Source organism: Cydia strobilella, chromosome 25 (genome assembly GCF_947568885.1).
Source record: "Cydia strobilella chromosome 25, ilCydStro3.1, whole genome shotgun sequence".
NCBI classification, from domain to species: Eukaryota; Metazoa; Arthropoda; class Insecta; order Lepidoptera; family Tortricidae; genus Cydia; species Cydia strobilella.
In genome coordinates this window covers 2,420,496-2,436,657 of record NC_086065.1, presented here as the reverse complement: position 1 = coordinate 2,436,657, position 16,162 = coordinate 2,420,496, and the positions used below count along the sequence as shown (strand labels likewise).

Genomic DNA, 16,162 nt, shown 5'->3' with positions numbered 1-16,162 from the left:
CAAGCGACAATAAGTACCCTTTTGGTTGAAAATGGCACAAATAATGTATAAATAACACGTTACTTGCACTGCGTGTGCTATCAAAATCGTTGCAAACTTATCTTGGTCCAACTCTACCTACCTAGTTTACGTAAGTTGAAATAACTAAGTAAGAAAAATAATCTCGCAAATAAATTATCAGATTAAAAAAACCAAATCGCAAACTTTTTTTTACATATCGTAGACCGGATGTACGCCACCTGCCGGCACAATCCTGAATGAAGTGCATGACTGGGCGGAAAAAAACAATGGTGCCAGAGACAATCGCGCCAATTTCCAAACAAACGCTACAGATACGACCACGATATTATCTGTGGTAAAAAACAATGACGGTGTTCATTTTTAATAGGGTTAAGTGGTGTTGGTTTGACTGTTAAATATATTTTAACTGAATTTAAGTATGAACGTATGAATGAGTATGTGCATGGAGTATAAATAACCGGCTAAGTGCGAGTCGGACTCGCGCACGAAGGGTTCCGTACCAATCGTACCATTCCTCAAAAAAACAGCAAAAAAAATCACGTTTGTTGTATGGAAGCCCCATTTAAATATTTATATTATTCTTTATTTATTCTGTTTTTAGTATTTGTTGTTATAGCGGCAACAGAAATACATCATCTGTGAAAATTTCAACTGTCTAGCTATCACGGTTCATGAGATACAGCCTGGTGACAGACGGACGGACAGACGGACAACGGAGTCTCAGTAATAGGGTCCCGTTTTTACCCTTTGGGTACGGAACCCTAAAAATATGTAGGGGAACACATACCTCTACCTAAAAATATATTAAAAAATCATAAAACAAAAGCTCAATAAATACTTTCAATGAAAACTATAGCAGACATAATCCGTCCAGCCGTTTTCGAGTTAGGTATTATAAAAAGTTCTATCCTTAGTGAAAATACGTACAAAGTGCTGCGAACGTACTACCGTTTGCTTGTAATGTAGGTACATGATACCAAAGACATATATATGTCTTTGATGGTACTTATTACTAGCCCCCATTTAGCATATTCTGACAGACGACTGGTAATTACGGAACGGAACCCTATGCTAAGCATGGCCCGACATGCTCTTGGCCAATTTTTTTTTTCAAGATTGTTTGAAGACCTCGTGCTCCTTTAGGGTGCAATTGGAGTCCAGACAGATCATATGAGCAGAAAATATGATATTAGACTACATAATTATACTCTCATTAAAGCACTGCCTGCGGGCAACGCCGGGTGATCCTCAAGTACAAAGTGGAAAGTGACAAAACAATATGTAAATAACATTATTTAGTTCTCGCGAGTCATCGAAGCAATTTGTTGTTTGGGCCCCGACCCGAGCCGTCTCACACCCTATTGATTGTTACGGACAGGGAATCCGTAGAGTCATCTTTATTATTTATTTTATTTAAATCTCACCGGCTTCCGTTGGAAGAAGCCGTTTTTTTTGTTCTTAGTTACTGCCAATTTGGTTTGACCAACTATACTTGCCGCCCCATTATCAGTACGCACACAGAGCCATTAGTAATAACTAGAGCGGTACTGTCATAGTAAATTTTGTAACCCCAGTAAATTCACTGCCATCTGTCGACACACTTTAAAACTAAAAATAAATATTTATAAAAATACGATAAAATGTATTTAAATATGGATAAATGATTTTTTTATTTGCATTAATTATTTTTATATGATTTTGACCCATGTTCTTTCACTGGTATGCGTTAAAATTATAAATAACAAACGAAACAGTCAACGCCGTCTATACGAGTGTAGGCCAAAACTAGTGGCGCCATCTGATCGAAAATAAAATTTTCGTGATTTTCGAGGCACGTTTTTTCCTTAGACTGTATCCATCTATTACGGAGTTATATCTATCTTTGGTACGCATCATATACCTAGACTGTCGCTTCTGCCTTGCCGTCCTAGGCCCGGGCCTACTGGGCCTTAGGGCCTGTCTGTATGTCTCTCTGTATGTCTGTGTCTGTCTGTCCGTCTGTCATCAGGTTGTATCTCAAGAACCGTGACAGCTAAACAGTTGAAATTTTCACAGATGATGTATTTCTGTTGCCGCTATAACAACTTCTTCTTTCTTCTTCTTTTCCTGTTACCCCCTGCTGGGGTGTAGGGCCCGAATCTTGTCTTTCCATTGACTACGGTCTTGGGCAGCTTGGGTAACCTCCTCCCACCCCATCCCCAATACACCCAGCTCTTGCTCCACAGAACGACGCCAAGTGGATTTAGGGCGACCATGTTTCCGCTTGCCGGGCATCTTCCAGGTCAGGGCCACTTTGGATAGGTGGGTGTCAGGTTTCCTGAGGATATGTCCAATCGAATGCCATTTCCGCGTCTGTATCTCCCTGTGCACGGGTGTTATAACAACAAATACTAAAAACAGAATAAAATAATTATTTAAGTAGGGCTCCCGTACAACAAACGTGATTATTTTGCCGTTTCTTTGCGTAATGGTACGGAACCCTTCGTGCGCGAGCTCGACTCGCACTTGGCCGGATTTACATCTCCGGACTCACGGACGACAAGGTCTTAATATTCATTAAACAAAATATAAAAACAACGGCTCCTCTGCCTTCGTTAGTCGATCTGCATTTTGAAATTGGAACGGCGCTCGCCATAGACAATAATGATGGTATCGTTAGCCGTTTAGCATAGAACAAGACCAGTTTGGCAATGGAAACCAGCCGACAGCCAACTTGGCTGTTTGGGTATGTACCAAAGATATAGTTTGTCAAAGGACTGTCTCATTTCAACCATAGACATAAAACTATGAAAACGGATTATATCGCGTATATTGAATTATTTTAATACATCCCGACGTTTTTGCATGTACAACCAGCCTTAAAGTTTATAGTCTATGCTGGTTCATTATTTTTTGTATGTGGGTATTTTTGCACTTTGTAGTTTTTCCTCAGTCACCCGTTGACCATAGAACGCTGTAAAGGGTTCGAAACGTCCGGATGTATTATAAAATCAATATACGCGATATAGTTACCGTTTTCATAGTTTTATTTCATGAGTAACTATCGCGGTCCGAAGACAATATTATAGACAGAGAAAATAATACTGTCTTTGTCTTACACTAGTACTAGCACCTTAAAGAAAAGGTTGAGTATAGTTTTTTTTTGTTCTTATTTACTGACAATTTGGTTTGTCCAACTTTATATGTAATAATGTAACTCCGTATAAGATAAATGAAGTCTAAGGAAAAAACGTACCTCGGAAATCAAGAAAAAGTCATTCTCGAATATCGAGAAACCTTGGGCCTATACTCAGCTTGATGGCGTTGACGACACCGTTTGATATTTAACAATTTTAACACATATCAGTGAAAGAACATGGGTCAAAGTCATACGGCGTTATAAAAAAAATAAAAAATACATTTATGACCCTACCCTAGCCTACCTGGGACCCTATTACTAAGACTCCACTTACTGTCTGTCCGTCCCTCTGTCTGTCTGTCACCAGGCTGTATCTCGAGAACCGTGATGACAGACAGTTGACATTTTCACAGATTATATGTATTTCTGTTGCCTCTATATATAACAAATACATCATACTAAAAAGTACGGAACCCTCGGTGGGCGAGTCCGATTCGCACTTGTCCGGTTTTTTATATTTTAATACATTTTCAAAGGGCGTGTTTTTATCAGGGCCAATTCCCCCTGAATTGCATAACAACTCATAAAGTCTGTGCGGAAAGTTCATTCAGTTTTTAGTATTTGCTGTTATAGCGGCAAGCGGCAACATAAATACATCATCTGTGAAAATTTCAACTGTCTAGCGTCTAGCTTAGCTATCACGGTTCTTGAGATACAGAGTTATATCTATCTTTGAGCCTCGTGACAGACAAACGGACAGCGGAGTCTTAGTAATAAATAGGGTCCCGTTATTACCCTTTGGGTACGGAACCCTAAAAAACACATACAATGCAAGGCAAGGCAACGGGGCCTGCCGCGAAAAACGAAATTCGAAATTTCTTTATCGGCCTCTATCGCTCGAATATGCAAGAACAAGTCTCTTTTACAAAAGATTAAGTTGCGCTGATCCCAAGTAGGTAAACAGGAAAAGCAAAACGGGTGAACAAAAATCGGCAGGAATAAGTTAAAATTAATTAGCAAAATTATAAATGATAACAAATAAAATAGCACTAGATTTGACTAGATCATAGTTATATCTATCTTTGCACTAGATATAACACCGTAATTTCGTAATTTGTATGTCACTAGCGCCATCTGTTGTTGAGTAGCGGCATGTGATTCTATTAATATATTTTTTCAACCTTGTCTATGGCACTTGGCACAAGTGCCCGAGTGAAGTTCAGTTTTGACAGTTGTATTAGTGGTCATCTTATATTTTTTACCTCCTTGCATTTTGATACAAAATATTTATTTATTCGCAAAGTGGTATTACGTGAACAAGATGAAAATAAGGGCCCACGCATTTCGAGAACGGTGGAATGCGACCCGCTAGCTCAAGTAAGTGTTTTAACAAGTACAAAAAGAACGTAATGTCCTTATTTTTAACTGATTAAAAAAACTGTAGTCAATTGGCTGTTAACCTTTTAACTAAAAGCGAGAGATGCGTAATTTGACGCTATGCCCGTGTATAATTTTATTACGATCCGTTCTGTCGCCGCATACATTATATGTCGGACAGTGCTATGGTATTTCGGCGTTTATTATTTAAACTCGTTATCTGTAATAATTGTATCGTTATCTAGATAGACTTGTCAAAATCATATTTAAACCGTTGATTGGTTCTTAAACTTTTCGATAAAACGTTAACTGACATTGTTTTATCTTTAAAAAAATAATCAGGTATTTTATTCAGTGATTTTCTGTATATTAAGTGACTGGCTGGTTAGTGTCAATACCGCGCTTTTGAATCGTATTTAAAAACATTCGAAGGTTAGTTTTTTTAATGTTTATTTTTATTAGCACTAGTTTGAAATAGGTATTTAAAATTTAGTTGTTGCTTTAAAATATTGTAATCACATACTTCTACAAGATCAATGTTTTGATTTTGTGTTAAAACTTCAAGTTCCTTTTTATATAAACAACCTATTTGCTTTTATATTTTTTTATATGCTTTTGTATTTTCTAAATCTAGATCTTTGTCCTAATATTTCATATAACCTACCAGGATTATTTTTTAGTTGTAAATATTTAAAATTAAGTAAACAATGGAATCCTCTGGTTGGTTATTCTTACTGGATTCAACTGAGGTGTTTATTTAATTGTTCTTTTTTAGGGTTCCATACCCAAAGAGTAAAAACGGGCCCCTATTACCAAGACTCCGCTGTCCGTCTGTCTGTCACCAGGCTGTATCTCTTAAACCGTGATAGCTAGACAGTTACTTTTCACAGATGATGTATTTCTGTTGCCGCTATAACAACAAATACAAAAAAGTATGGAACCCACGGTGTGCGAGTCCGACTCACACTTGGCCGGTTTTTTATTTATTCATAAATTGTATGTGTACATGTTGATGATCTCCCCGAGGTCCTACTCAACATCAATGGTTTGATAGGATTCCTTGATGAGTTGGGCAGAACCCCCTTTTAGAACCCCCCTTTTTTTGTTAAAAATTAGTTTTGTGAGTAAGCATTACATCAACTTGTGCTTATCAAAGATATTTTTTATCAAATTATCAGTTACACTACTAAAATTTAAACATTTGATCGTGAAACAATTGAACTTGATTTATTATCAAAAGTGCTATCCTCCGGAGAAGGAGGGTACGTGCACAATTCACTAACCCAGGGTTAACCGGTTAAACCTGGAGTTACCATGGTTACCAGGACAATTTGACACTGGGTTATGGGTTTAATGGGTTAATGGGATGGCGCAAGTGGCGCTAAGGGTTGGTTGCACCAAATCGACTGTCACCATTAAAGCATTCACTAAATTTTATTGTATGATTTGTATGGCAATTTTCATAGTTCTCTGTTGATTGATGTTGATCAGTCTGTCAAGTGCAGCAACTGGCCCTTAGTGATTCAATACAAGTTGAAAATAGATTTTGATATATGTCCAAAAATTTGTATGTAAGATCTCAGGAGGCCTTTTTTATGTATTTAATAAGTCCATAAACATTTTGGCTTCAGCGAAAACTAAACAAAAACTATGCAATTTTTTTGTTTAGTTTCATTTTCAGCTAGAAATTGTGTGTTGATTAAACTCTAATTACAAACAAGAAACATGATACATACATGTTTTATAAAAAATGCCTATATGTAAATATTTTATTATATGCAAGATCAAAATCAAAATACAAGTACCTATTTGGAAAATAAGGTTCTTATCATTTATGACAATTTAAAAGGAAAACAATGATACATTTTCTTTATTATTTTAATATTTATTTTACCAAAGATATAACTCCGTAATAGATGAATACAGTCTAAGGAAAAAAAGTGCCCCGAAAATCAAGAAAATTTGATTCTCTATCAGACGGCGCCACTACCTTTGGCCTACTCTCGGATAGATGGCGTTGACGGTTTCGTTTGTTATTTAACAATTTTAACGCATATCAGTGTTAGAACATGGGTCAAAATCATAAAAATAATTAATGCAAATTAAAAAAATCATTTATCCATATATAAATACATTTTATCATATTTTTGTACATCTTCGTTTTTAGTTCTAATCGTGTGTCGATAGATGGCAGTGAATTTACCGTGAAGGTATCGAGTTGAAATTAAAACCATATACTCAGATCTGCAGTGCCTTGAAGCTGGGAAAAAATCAAACTTCGAAGTTAACGTTAAAAAAAATAATACGGCCGTTTAAAATACCACGTCGATGCCAAACATGCATAAGGCTTGTCTGATGGTATGCGCGAATAACCTGTAAACTCCTTTTTTTAAATAAAAAACTTGTTTTACCCTAAGGTCAGGCAATAACAAATTCGATATTAGAACCTATATCTGGTTATGATCTTTATATATCTTATTGACACACCCTAAGATTACTTAGCCATACATTTTTCGGTTTAAGTACAGGACATATCATATCACATACTAGCTACTATCCGCAAATTGCGTAAGATAATGATGATGATTGACCATGATTGATAAAACTATATCATGTCCGACCTCGAGACTCAACGTCTCAAACTATCTTCATACCGAATATCATCTTAATCGGTTCAGCGGTTTAAGCGTGAAGAGGTAACAGACAGAGTTCCTTTCGTATTTATACATTGACTTTTATAAAAAGATTGAACGATTGGCTCGAATTGTGGTTAAAGAAATTTATTTTCTCAAAAGAAATTTAACATTTCACTTAAATAGAGAAAATCCAAGATAAAACATAAAATATGAGTGAGCATGCAGGTAATTAACAAATTATAATAACAAATAAAAACTAGAACTTGTCATTCACGAGCATTATTTAAATGTAAAAATAAGCATACGAACATGCTTAGTAAAGTTGTATACTTATATATAAACATGTGGGTATGTCCAAATTAAATACGAGTTACTTATTTCTCACTAACTAAACAACTGTTGGTAAGTCACTTTATCATTTACACTTTAGCCGTATTGCACTTTTAACTTTATTATAATTCGTGTGCGTGATACTGCTGTACTGGCTCCATTCTTAGTGCCCGTAAGGCCGGTCTTTACGAAGTAATATATAAGTCAATGTACCTCCATATTTATAATATTAAGTAGGTATACTCTAATATTTACTTACCATCATTTTCCCACTAAAATATAAACGGGCAAGTTTGGATGTTCATTACGGAGACAAAAAGTAAAGGGTAATTTTTATCTTGAAAATTATCCCTCTGGGGTGAAATGGGGGGTAATAAGAGAATGGAATTGACGAGTTCCACTCGAACAAAGCCACGGGCAGTTCCCAGTGTGGTCTTACTAATAAAATCAGAATAAACTGTCCCGGTCCTCGCGCCATGACAATAAAAACAAATTATAATTAACTCACACACCATTACATACCTTACTACTAAAGCATAAGAGTCTATAATCGAATAAAATACGATGGTATTATATGTCAGTTCGCACATATGCTATAATTGCACCAAAAACCTTGGTATTAACTACCAGTTTGCGAATGTTTTAAATGATGACATAATGGTCTGATAACTTATAGAATCTGTGACTAGATTGCAGCTAATTTGATTATTATTGTCGTCAAGAACGAAAACTGCTACATGCAGCAAGCTCGGTTCTCCATACAAACGTAGTTACGCTTTCATTTAAAAACGACTAGCTAGATTCTGCTGTAAACTGTCCATCCGTCTGTCTGCCCTTCTGTCTGTCACCAGGCTGTATCTCATGAACCGTGAAAGGTGGTGTAAGCTAGACAGTTAACATTCTTACAGATGATGTATTTCTGTTGCCGCTATAACAACAAATGAAGGGTACACGGAACATGTCTAGTCACTTTTTTCGGAAAATGAGATTTTCATTTCAAAATTGTAACACAACTTTTTTTTAGTTAAATAATACTTGGTCACGGAATTACCATACGTTTTGACATGGTTCCAAATTTTAAAACCGAGATTACTCAAAATGTTACTAAAGTGACTAGACATGTTATTTCCGTGTACCCTTCAAATACTAAAAACAGAATCTCATACAACAAACGTGTTTTTTTTGCCGTTTTTCTGCGTAATGGTACGGAACCCTTCGTGCACGAGTCCGACTCCCACTTGGCCGGTTTTATAAGTACATATTGAGAAAAAAATTATACATGTACGTAACGTAATATAAATATTTAGTTAGAGAAAAATGCATTTATGTGTTAATAGTCACGACAGTTCGCTCATAACATAACATCGCCTTTATCACAAAAGCTATGTCACAATTTGACAATAGAACAAGTCAAACACTGCCTCAGTTAGCTAAATATTAAAACAAACCGTGTTTCCAGTAAAAATAACGCGTATCTAGACAGCATTGAATTAGAATTAAATTTAACTAGGCTCAAGACCTTGACCGAACCTGTCTAGGCGTTTGGTGTGACAGCTTTAAATGAGAGTTAGCCGTATTACATATTATTGGGCTATTTTATCTAGAGCTAGTCAAAATTCAATTTTTAATAGGTAAATAGCCATGGTAGGTACAGGTGTAAACTTATTTAATCGTATGGCGATATAGTCACATAGGCAAAAATTATGTACAGTATTTTATTTTATAAGGCAACATCCAAGTTTTGCAACCACTGCACAGCATCGGCCGTCAGGTCCACTAGATCATCCGGGCTACCCGAGTATGCGCGGAGTGGGCACCGCTGGATGATGTGCTCCATGGTCTGGTCCTCGATGCCGCAATCGCATAGCGCAGAGTCACTCCAGCCCCACTTATACCGGAAGAAGTTGCATCGCCCGTGCCCGGTTCTTAGGCGGTTTAAGTGACACTATAGTTTCCAAGGGGACCGCTTGCTCATAATAGTCGGATCTATATTCGCGGCCGGGGTACCGTCAGCTTGTTTCATCCAGTACTAGATCCCTTATACCCAGAGGGTAAAAACGGGACCCTATTACTAAGACCAAAGATAGATATAACTCCGTAATAGATGGATACAGTCTAATGAAAAAACGTGCCTCGAAAATCAAGAAAATTTGATTCTTGATCAGAAAGAAACCGTCAACGCCATCTATTCGAGAGTAGAGTGTGTTGGAGAATCAAATTTTCTTGATTTTCGAGGCACGTTTTTTTCTTAGACTGTATCCATCTGTTACGGAGTTATATCTATCATTGCTCTGATAGATATAACCTGATAGATGATAAAGCCGGCCTAGCGAAGGTGACAATCGCTATCGCTACGACAACGAAACGATTTGTGTCTCTATCACTCTTCCATATTAGTGCGACAGTGACAGTTGCCTTTCGATCGATACGGAGCGTAAGCGATTGGCATGTTGGCTACCCGGCCAGGTGTCACTCAAAATGAAATCTAAAATGAAAGTTTCGTTTATTCCATTCGTGCCAGCTTTCGTGAATCGACCTATAAATCAAATTTGACTCTTGAAAATCCCTTTAGGCGCGGAAACGGGTCTTCATTTCGCTTCCTCGAACTTCGTGTGCGAACCCGGCGAATTTTATCTTTATTTATTTATTTATTTTAAACTTTATTGCACAAGAACAAGTACAAAAGGCGGACTTAATGCCTTGAGGCATTCTCTACCAGTCAACCACTGGGCCAAACAGAAATTGTTAAGGTGGGTGCAGTGCGATGCGAAAAAAAAAATTTCTAAATATAAATTCTAATACTAACGCCAATATACAAACTAGTAATATTTATATACTATAATACCTTTATAAACTACATAAATAAACAATATAAATACATATACAAATTTATCATATAATATACATAAATATATACCTTTATATATATCTTTGACGTTATTCGATACGAATCTTAACTACTCTGTTAGACTGGTAACTTTAATTAGTATAAAAAAACTACAGTTAGGCACTATTAATGTTTCCGCTACCAACGGTACCCAAACAAGATCAACTTTGATCCAATGAAAGACCAAGAAATAATAAAAAATGTTAATCTTTTTACATTGTTACTTCTCGCTAAGATGAAACTACTCGTCAAACGATCTAATCGTCTGTTTTATTCCCAATCACACCAACTCAACTCAATCAACTCAATGCAACTCAATTTTAAACATTCTATTGGCTTCCAAATGAAAACGAGATTTAGTTTCAAACCGTAGGAGGGCATTTTCATTTTAACTTGTACTTTAAAGTGCGACTTAAGTCGTGTTTCTTCTTCTTTTTCTTTCCCTTGTCCCATCTACTTGGGGTCGGGTCTCCTTGATCGGGTGCGCCAGACATTTCTGTTCTGGGTTGTCGTTTCTTGAAGTGCTGCGGTTTCCAAATCCTTCGTGACACTTGGCCGTCCCCTACCTCGGGGATTCTCGCACAAGTTGAGCGCCACTTTGACTACGAAGTTGTCATCTCTTCTCATGACATGGCCTTACCAGCATAGTCTACGTTCTAGCAATTTATCAGTCGACTTAAGTCGTGTTTCAGTAACGTCTAACCATCACATTCTTGACAAAACGTATGGGATTTGACAATGACCGTAAGTTTTGTGACGATTGCTAACCGGCCGTCAGTTAAGTAAAAATGCCCAGTACTATGAGTCACTGACAGCAACTGACAGTGTCAAAACTGACATATACATTAACATTGACCGTAAGTTTTGTGACGATTGCTAACCGGCCGTCAGTTAAGTAAAAATGCCCAGTACTATGAGTCACTGACAGCAACTGACAGTGTCAAAACTGACATATACATTAACGTCTACGTAATTTACTTTCTATGCATCTCGCTCGCACTAATATGCGAGTACAAGCGAGATGCATAGAAAGTAAGTTACGTTCTCGATAGCGTTTATGTCAGTGCCAAACTGGTGGTAGCCACACAGGAATGGATTGATTTAACTCTAAAACCGGAGTAACTTTACTAGTAGCGTGAAATTATTTTCGTGACATCAGTTTTACCAACAGTTTCACGTGTAATTTAATATTTTCGTAATGCATGCATTAATTTCATGAATGCAAATCAATATATCGTCACCTAAGAAGCACATAGATAGAATTAACGAAGTTGAACTGTCAAAATGGGACAATGTGTCAAATTATCCAACGAGTCCAACGACCATGTTATGCAAATTGTCGTCTGTCAAGCTTCTGTCATCTACCGCTTTCATTTTGTCATCTACCGCTGTCATTTTGTCATCTACCGCTGTCATTCTGTCATCTACCGCTGTCATTCTGTCATCTACCGCTGTCATTCTGTCATCTACCGCTGTCAGATGTGGATAACTATCACGATTTCGCCCTATCACGGCCTTGTCACGCTACCATGCTAAGCCCGCTGCGCGATTTTTTTTGTAAAATTAGTGTCACGCCACTAATTTCGTAATGTAATTCCGGCTTAACTTTAGTTTGGTAGATAAACGATTTGTATTAGAAATGTGTTATTGTAGGGCGCCGAAACTATATCTCGCCCGTGACTGCACATTACATCGACTACCCGCCTTTTTCTAGCTGTATTAACTAGAGAGAGTCGAGTAGTCTATCTCGCGGGCGAGACACTGTCACGGCGCTCTTATTGTGAGTGCGCACAGGAACTACACGACCTGATCCCACCTTCCCCTTTCCATATCATCGGACATCCAGGCGCGGGGAGCGAATGCACCCGTTCGTGGTCCACATTCCATTCGTTCGGACGAAACGTTTTGCCTCCTCCTTTTTGGTACGGACGGCTAAGGAATGGAATGCGCTCCCGCCATCTGTATTCCCTGATCAATATGACCTCGGTCTCTTTAAAACAAGAGTGAATAGGCTGTTACTGAACCGGTGAGCTCCATCTTAGGCCCTGTCTTCACTTTCCATCAGGTGTGACTAGGGCCAATCGCCGATCAGTTTATAATAAAATAAAATAAAAATTGTCACGGCGGCCTATTGGTTAGAAATATTTACTTTCTCAAGTCAATGGTGACAACGACGCCTGTTTGACTTTGATTTGGTCTGAAATAAATATATATTGAATAATTGATTGATAGTCTTTATTGTTCCCTGGTCTAATCTAGTTTTATCGGAATGCAAAACGGGTGAGTTTTTTGCAAACAGTAAAGTATAGAGACAAATGCAAATTTTATACGACTTTGGGAACCAGTTGGTTTAAATGTTGAGTAAAGGCCAGCTAGTTATACATATTGCAGATAAGTATGTACATGTGTATTAATCGTATATGTGAATGTGAATTTACATTTGAACCATGTTGGCGTATAATTTTGATGGGATCAGTCCACGTCAAAATAAATCTACATACCAAAGATAGATATAACTCCGTAATAGATGGATACAGTCTAAGGAAAAAACGTGCCTCGAAAATCACGAAAATTTGATTCTCGATCAGATGGCGCCACTAGTTTTGGCCTACACTCGTATAGAGGGCGTTGACTGCTTCGTTTGTTATTTATAATTTTAACGCATACCAGTGAAAGAACATTGGTCAAAATCATATAAAAATAATTAATGCAAATAAAAAAATCATTTATCCATATTTAAATACATTTTATCGTATTTTTATAAATATTTATTTTTAGTTTTAAAGTGTGTCGACAGATGGCAGTGAATTTACTGGGGTTACAAAATTTAATATGACAGTACCGCTCTAGTATAAGTTACTCTATGTACATACTAAAGCAAATCTAAAATAATATGGTTTTTATTTTTTTAAGGGTTTGTGTATACTGTCTGATAATTATGCACGTCGGTGGAAATCAAGGCTTATTGACTTTGTATATAATAAAGAACACATTTCTTTCTTTCCTTTCTGATTTTCATTCTTACTTTTGTATCATCAGTGACGAAAAATCACATTTGTTACGCTATGCTTTTAGAATAGAATAGAATAGTTTTTATTCGAAAACACACAGACAATAGACTAAATGAACATAGTGAAAACAAAGTGTCACGTAATGGCCCCATCTCAGCATGCTGCTGGCGACTTCCAGCGCTGATCTTCCGATGACACCATCAAGTGAGAATCACGGAAGGTAACAGACAAAAAGAAAGCAACATAAAGGAATGAACATAAAATATGGCGAAAGATAAATAACACACAGTTTGCACAAACTAATACAAAAAAGAGATACAATGTGACGACATAAGAACATAACATAAGTAAGTTTAAATAAGTAAGTTTTAATTGGCACTTACAGATACTTGCGGATTGGTAACGATATTCATAAGATAAGATAAGATAAGATAATATTTATTGTATAACTGTGTACAGAGATGTTGGCAATAATACATTTAGGATTCATTGGGAGAGTAATTGTGTTCCGCGCAAGTTGTAGTCAAGTGTAAGAATATGGGTGCACAAATCATACTCAAAAATATATAGCTCTTATGAACAAGTTTGAGAACAAATACAATTATTTTATTAAATATTTTGATTTGTGTTTTTTTTTAAGTAGTCACACTACTATATATAAATTAAAAACTAATAGATGTCATATATTAAAGAAAAAGTGACGAAGCCCTCCAGTGGTGAAGGCCGGATTCGAACCGGCGTCTTTAGCTATCGCGGCTAACGCCATGAACCCCTAGGCCACCCCGCCACGGCGGTGCCCGTCCGAATTTCTCGACTATATGCCATCTTAGTAAGACTAGGCGTCTTTGACCAGCTCTAAGGGCAAGCAGTGCGCGCTTGCACCTCCTAAACGAACTCCTTACGGATTTACGCCGCCGCGCTAGCTAAAGACGCCGGTTCGAATCCGGCCTTCACCACTGGAGGGCTTCGTCACTTTTTCTTTAATATATGACATCTATTACAGTTTTTAATTTATTTAATTTATTCACATTATTTCGCCACTTCTCTTCGTGTTCTAATGAAAACCCTTATAATTTGAAAACAACACAACAACGAAAGTTGTAAGTGCCGTATAAAAGATCAATTTTCAATTCATCAAATCAACCCATATTAATTTACGTTCCTAATTCCTCTTATTTACGGATGTCAGACCTGGGCCATAACTAATGAACTAATAAGTAAAGTACGGGTATTCCAAAGAACCGCAGAACGCAGCATGCTTGGCATCAAATTATTGGATAAAATAAAGAGCGTCGACATCCGTAAGAAGACCAAAATTACTGATGCCGCCGAACTAATTTGCCGACTAAAATGGAGATGGGCCGGGCACATAGCACGAACAAAAGACGGCCGCTGGAGCGAACAAATGCTACATTGGTACCCGCGCGACGGTAAGAGATCACGGGGTCGCCCGTGGCGCCGCTGGCGGGACGACATCGAGGCCGTGGCTGGCGTAGCCTGGACGAGAATTGCCGCAGACAGAAATACATGGCACACGATGGAGGAGGCCTATGTCCACAAATGGACATCTCAATAAATATTTATAAAATAAATAAATACAATAATTATTAAATTACTTACAGAATTAAATTATAAAAATGCATGGAACAATAATTTTAAAACGAAATTTAGTACTTATCTTTATAATTGTATAAATTTAAACTGCATAAATTATGAATATATTATTAATACTAAATCTATTTACAAAAACCACTGCATGTTTTGTAAACTAGTGTAATATTTATTGAAATAAATGGCTCTACTACTACTACTACAGTTTTTATTATAGCTCTTATGTCAGCGAATTAAGAACTATATGGGGCATAATTTTTGAGTGTGTTGTCTACACTCATATTTTTACACTTGACTGTACATGAAATTTAACTATGAAAACGGATTATATCGCGTATATTGAACTTATAATACATCCCGACGTTTCCCTTTACAGCGTTCGTGGTCAACGGGTGTCATGTCACCCCGCGTTTTCATAGTTTTATCGCGGTAACCGAAGACAATATTATTATACTTGACTGTACCTTTACTTTTTGACACAAAACCTTAAAAACAAGTAAAATAACCATATTACATGAATTTGGTTATCTCTTATCTAACCACTATCGCTGATGGACTCGCTTATTGCCGATGTTTTGATGACAAGCTGTGACTGTAACTACCCGTACCATGAGTCACTGACAGTGTCAAAACTGACATACAGTAGCGGTGCTATTTTTTGGCAGGCATTCATTTCTAGGGTTCTGTACCCAAAGGGTAAAAACGGGACCCTATTACTAAGACTCCGCTGTCCGTCAGTCCGTTTGTCCGTCCGTCTGTCCGTCTGTCTGTTTGTCACCAGGCTGTATCTCATGAACCGTGATAGCTAGACAGTTGAAATTTTCACAGATGATGTATTTCTGTTGCCGCTATAACAACAAATACTAAAAACAGAATAATATAAATATTTAAATGTGATTTTTTTGCTGTTTTTTTCCGTAATGCTACGGAACCCTTCGTGCGCGAGTCCGACTCGAACATGGCCGGTTTTTTCATCATTTCGATGACCGGTCTGGCCTAGTGGGTAGTGACTCTGCCTGTGAAGCCGATGGTCCTGGGTTCGAATCCCGGTAAAGGCATTTATTTGTGTGATGAGCACAGATATTTGTTCCTGAGTCATGGGTGTTTTCTATGTATTTAAGTATTTATATATTATGTATATCGTTGTCTGAGTACCCATAACACAAGCCTC

The 16,162-nt window shown here is 37.2% G+C and overlaps 1 protein-coding gene across 1 annotated transcript in view; it reads left to right on the top strand.

Moving 5' to 3' along the window:
* The first annotated feature begins 4,311 nt into the window (after positions 1–4,311).
* The window catches only part of LOC134752848 (uncharacterized), a 32,042-nt gene continuing 20,191 nt past the window's right edge, over positions 4,312–16,162 (top strand). Inside the window, exon 1 of the mRNA XM_063688613.1 lies at positions 4,312–4,516. Within this exon, the coding sequence (XP_063544683.1) occupies positions 4,328–4,516 (189 nt within the window). The 5' untranslated portion in view covers positions 4,312–4,327. The remainder of the gene's footprint in view (positions 4,517–16,162) is intronic.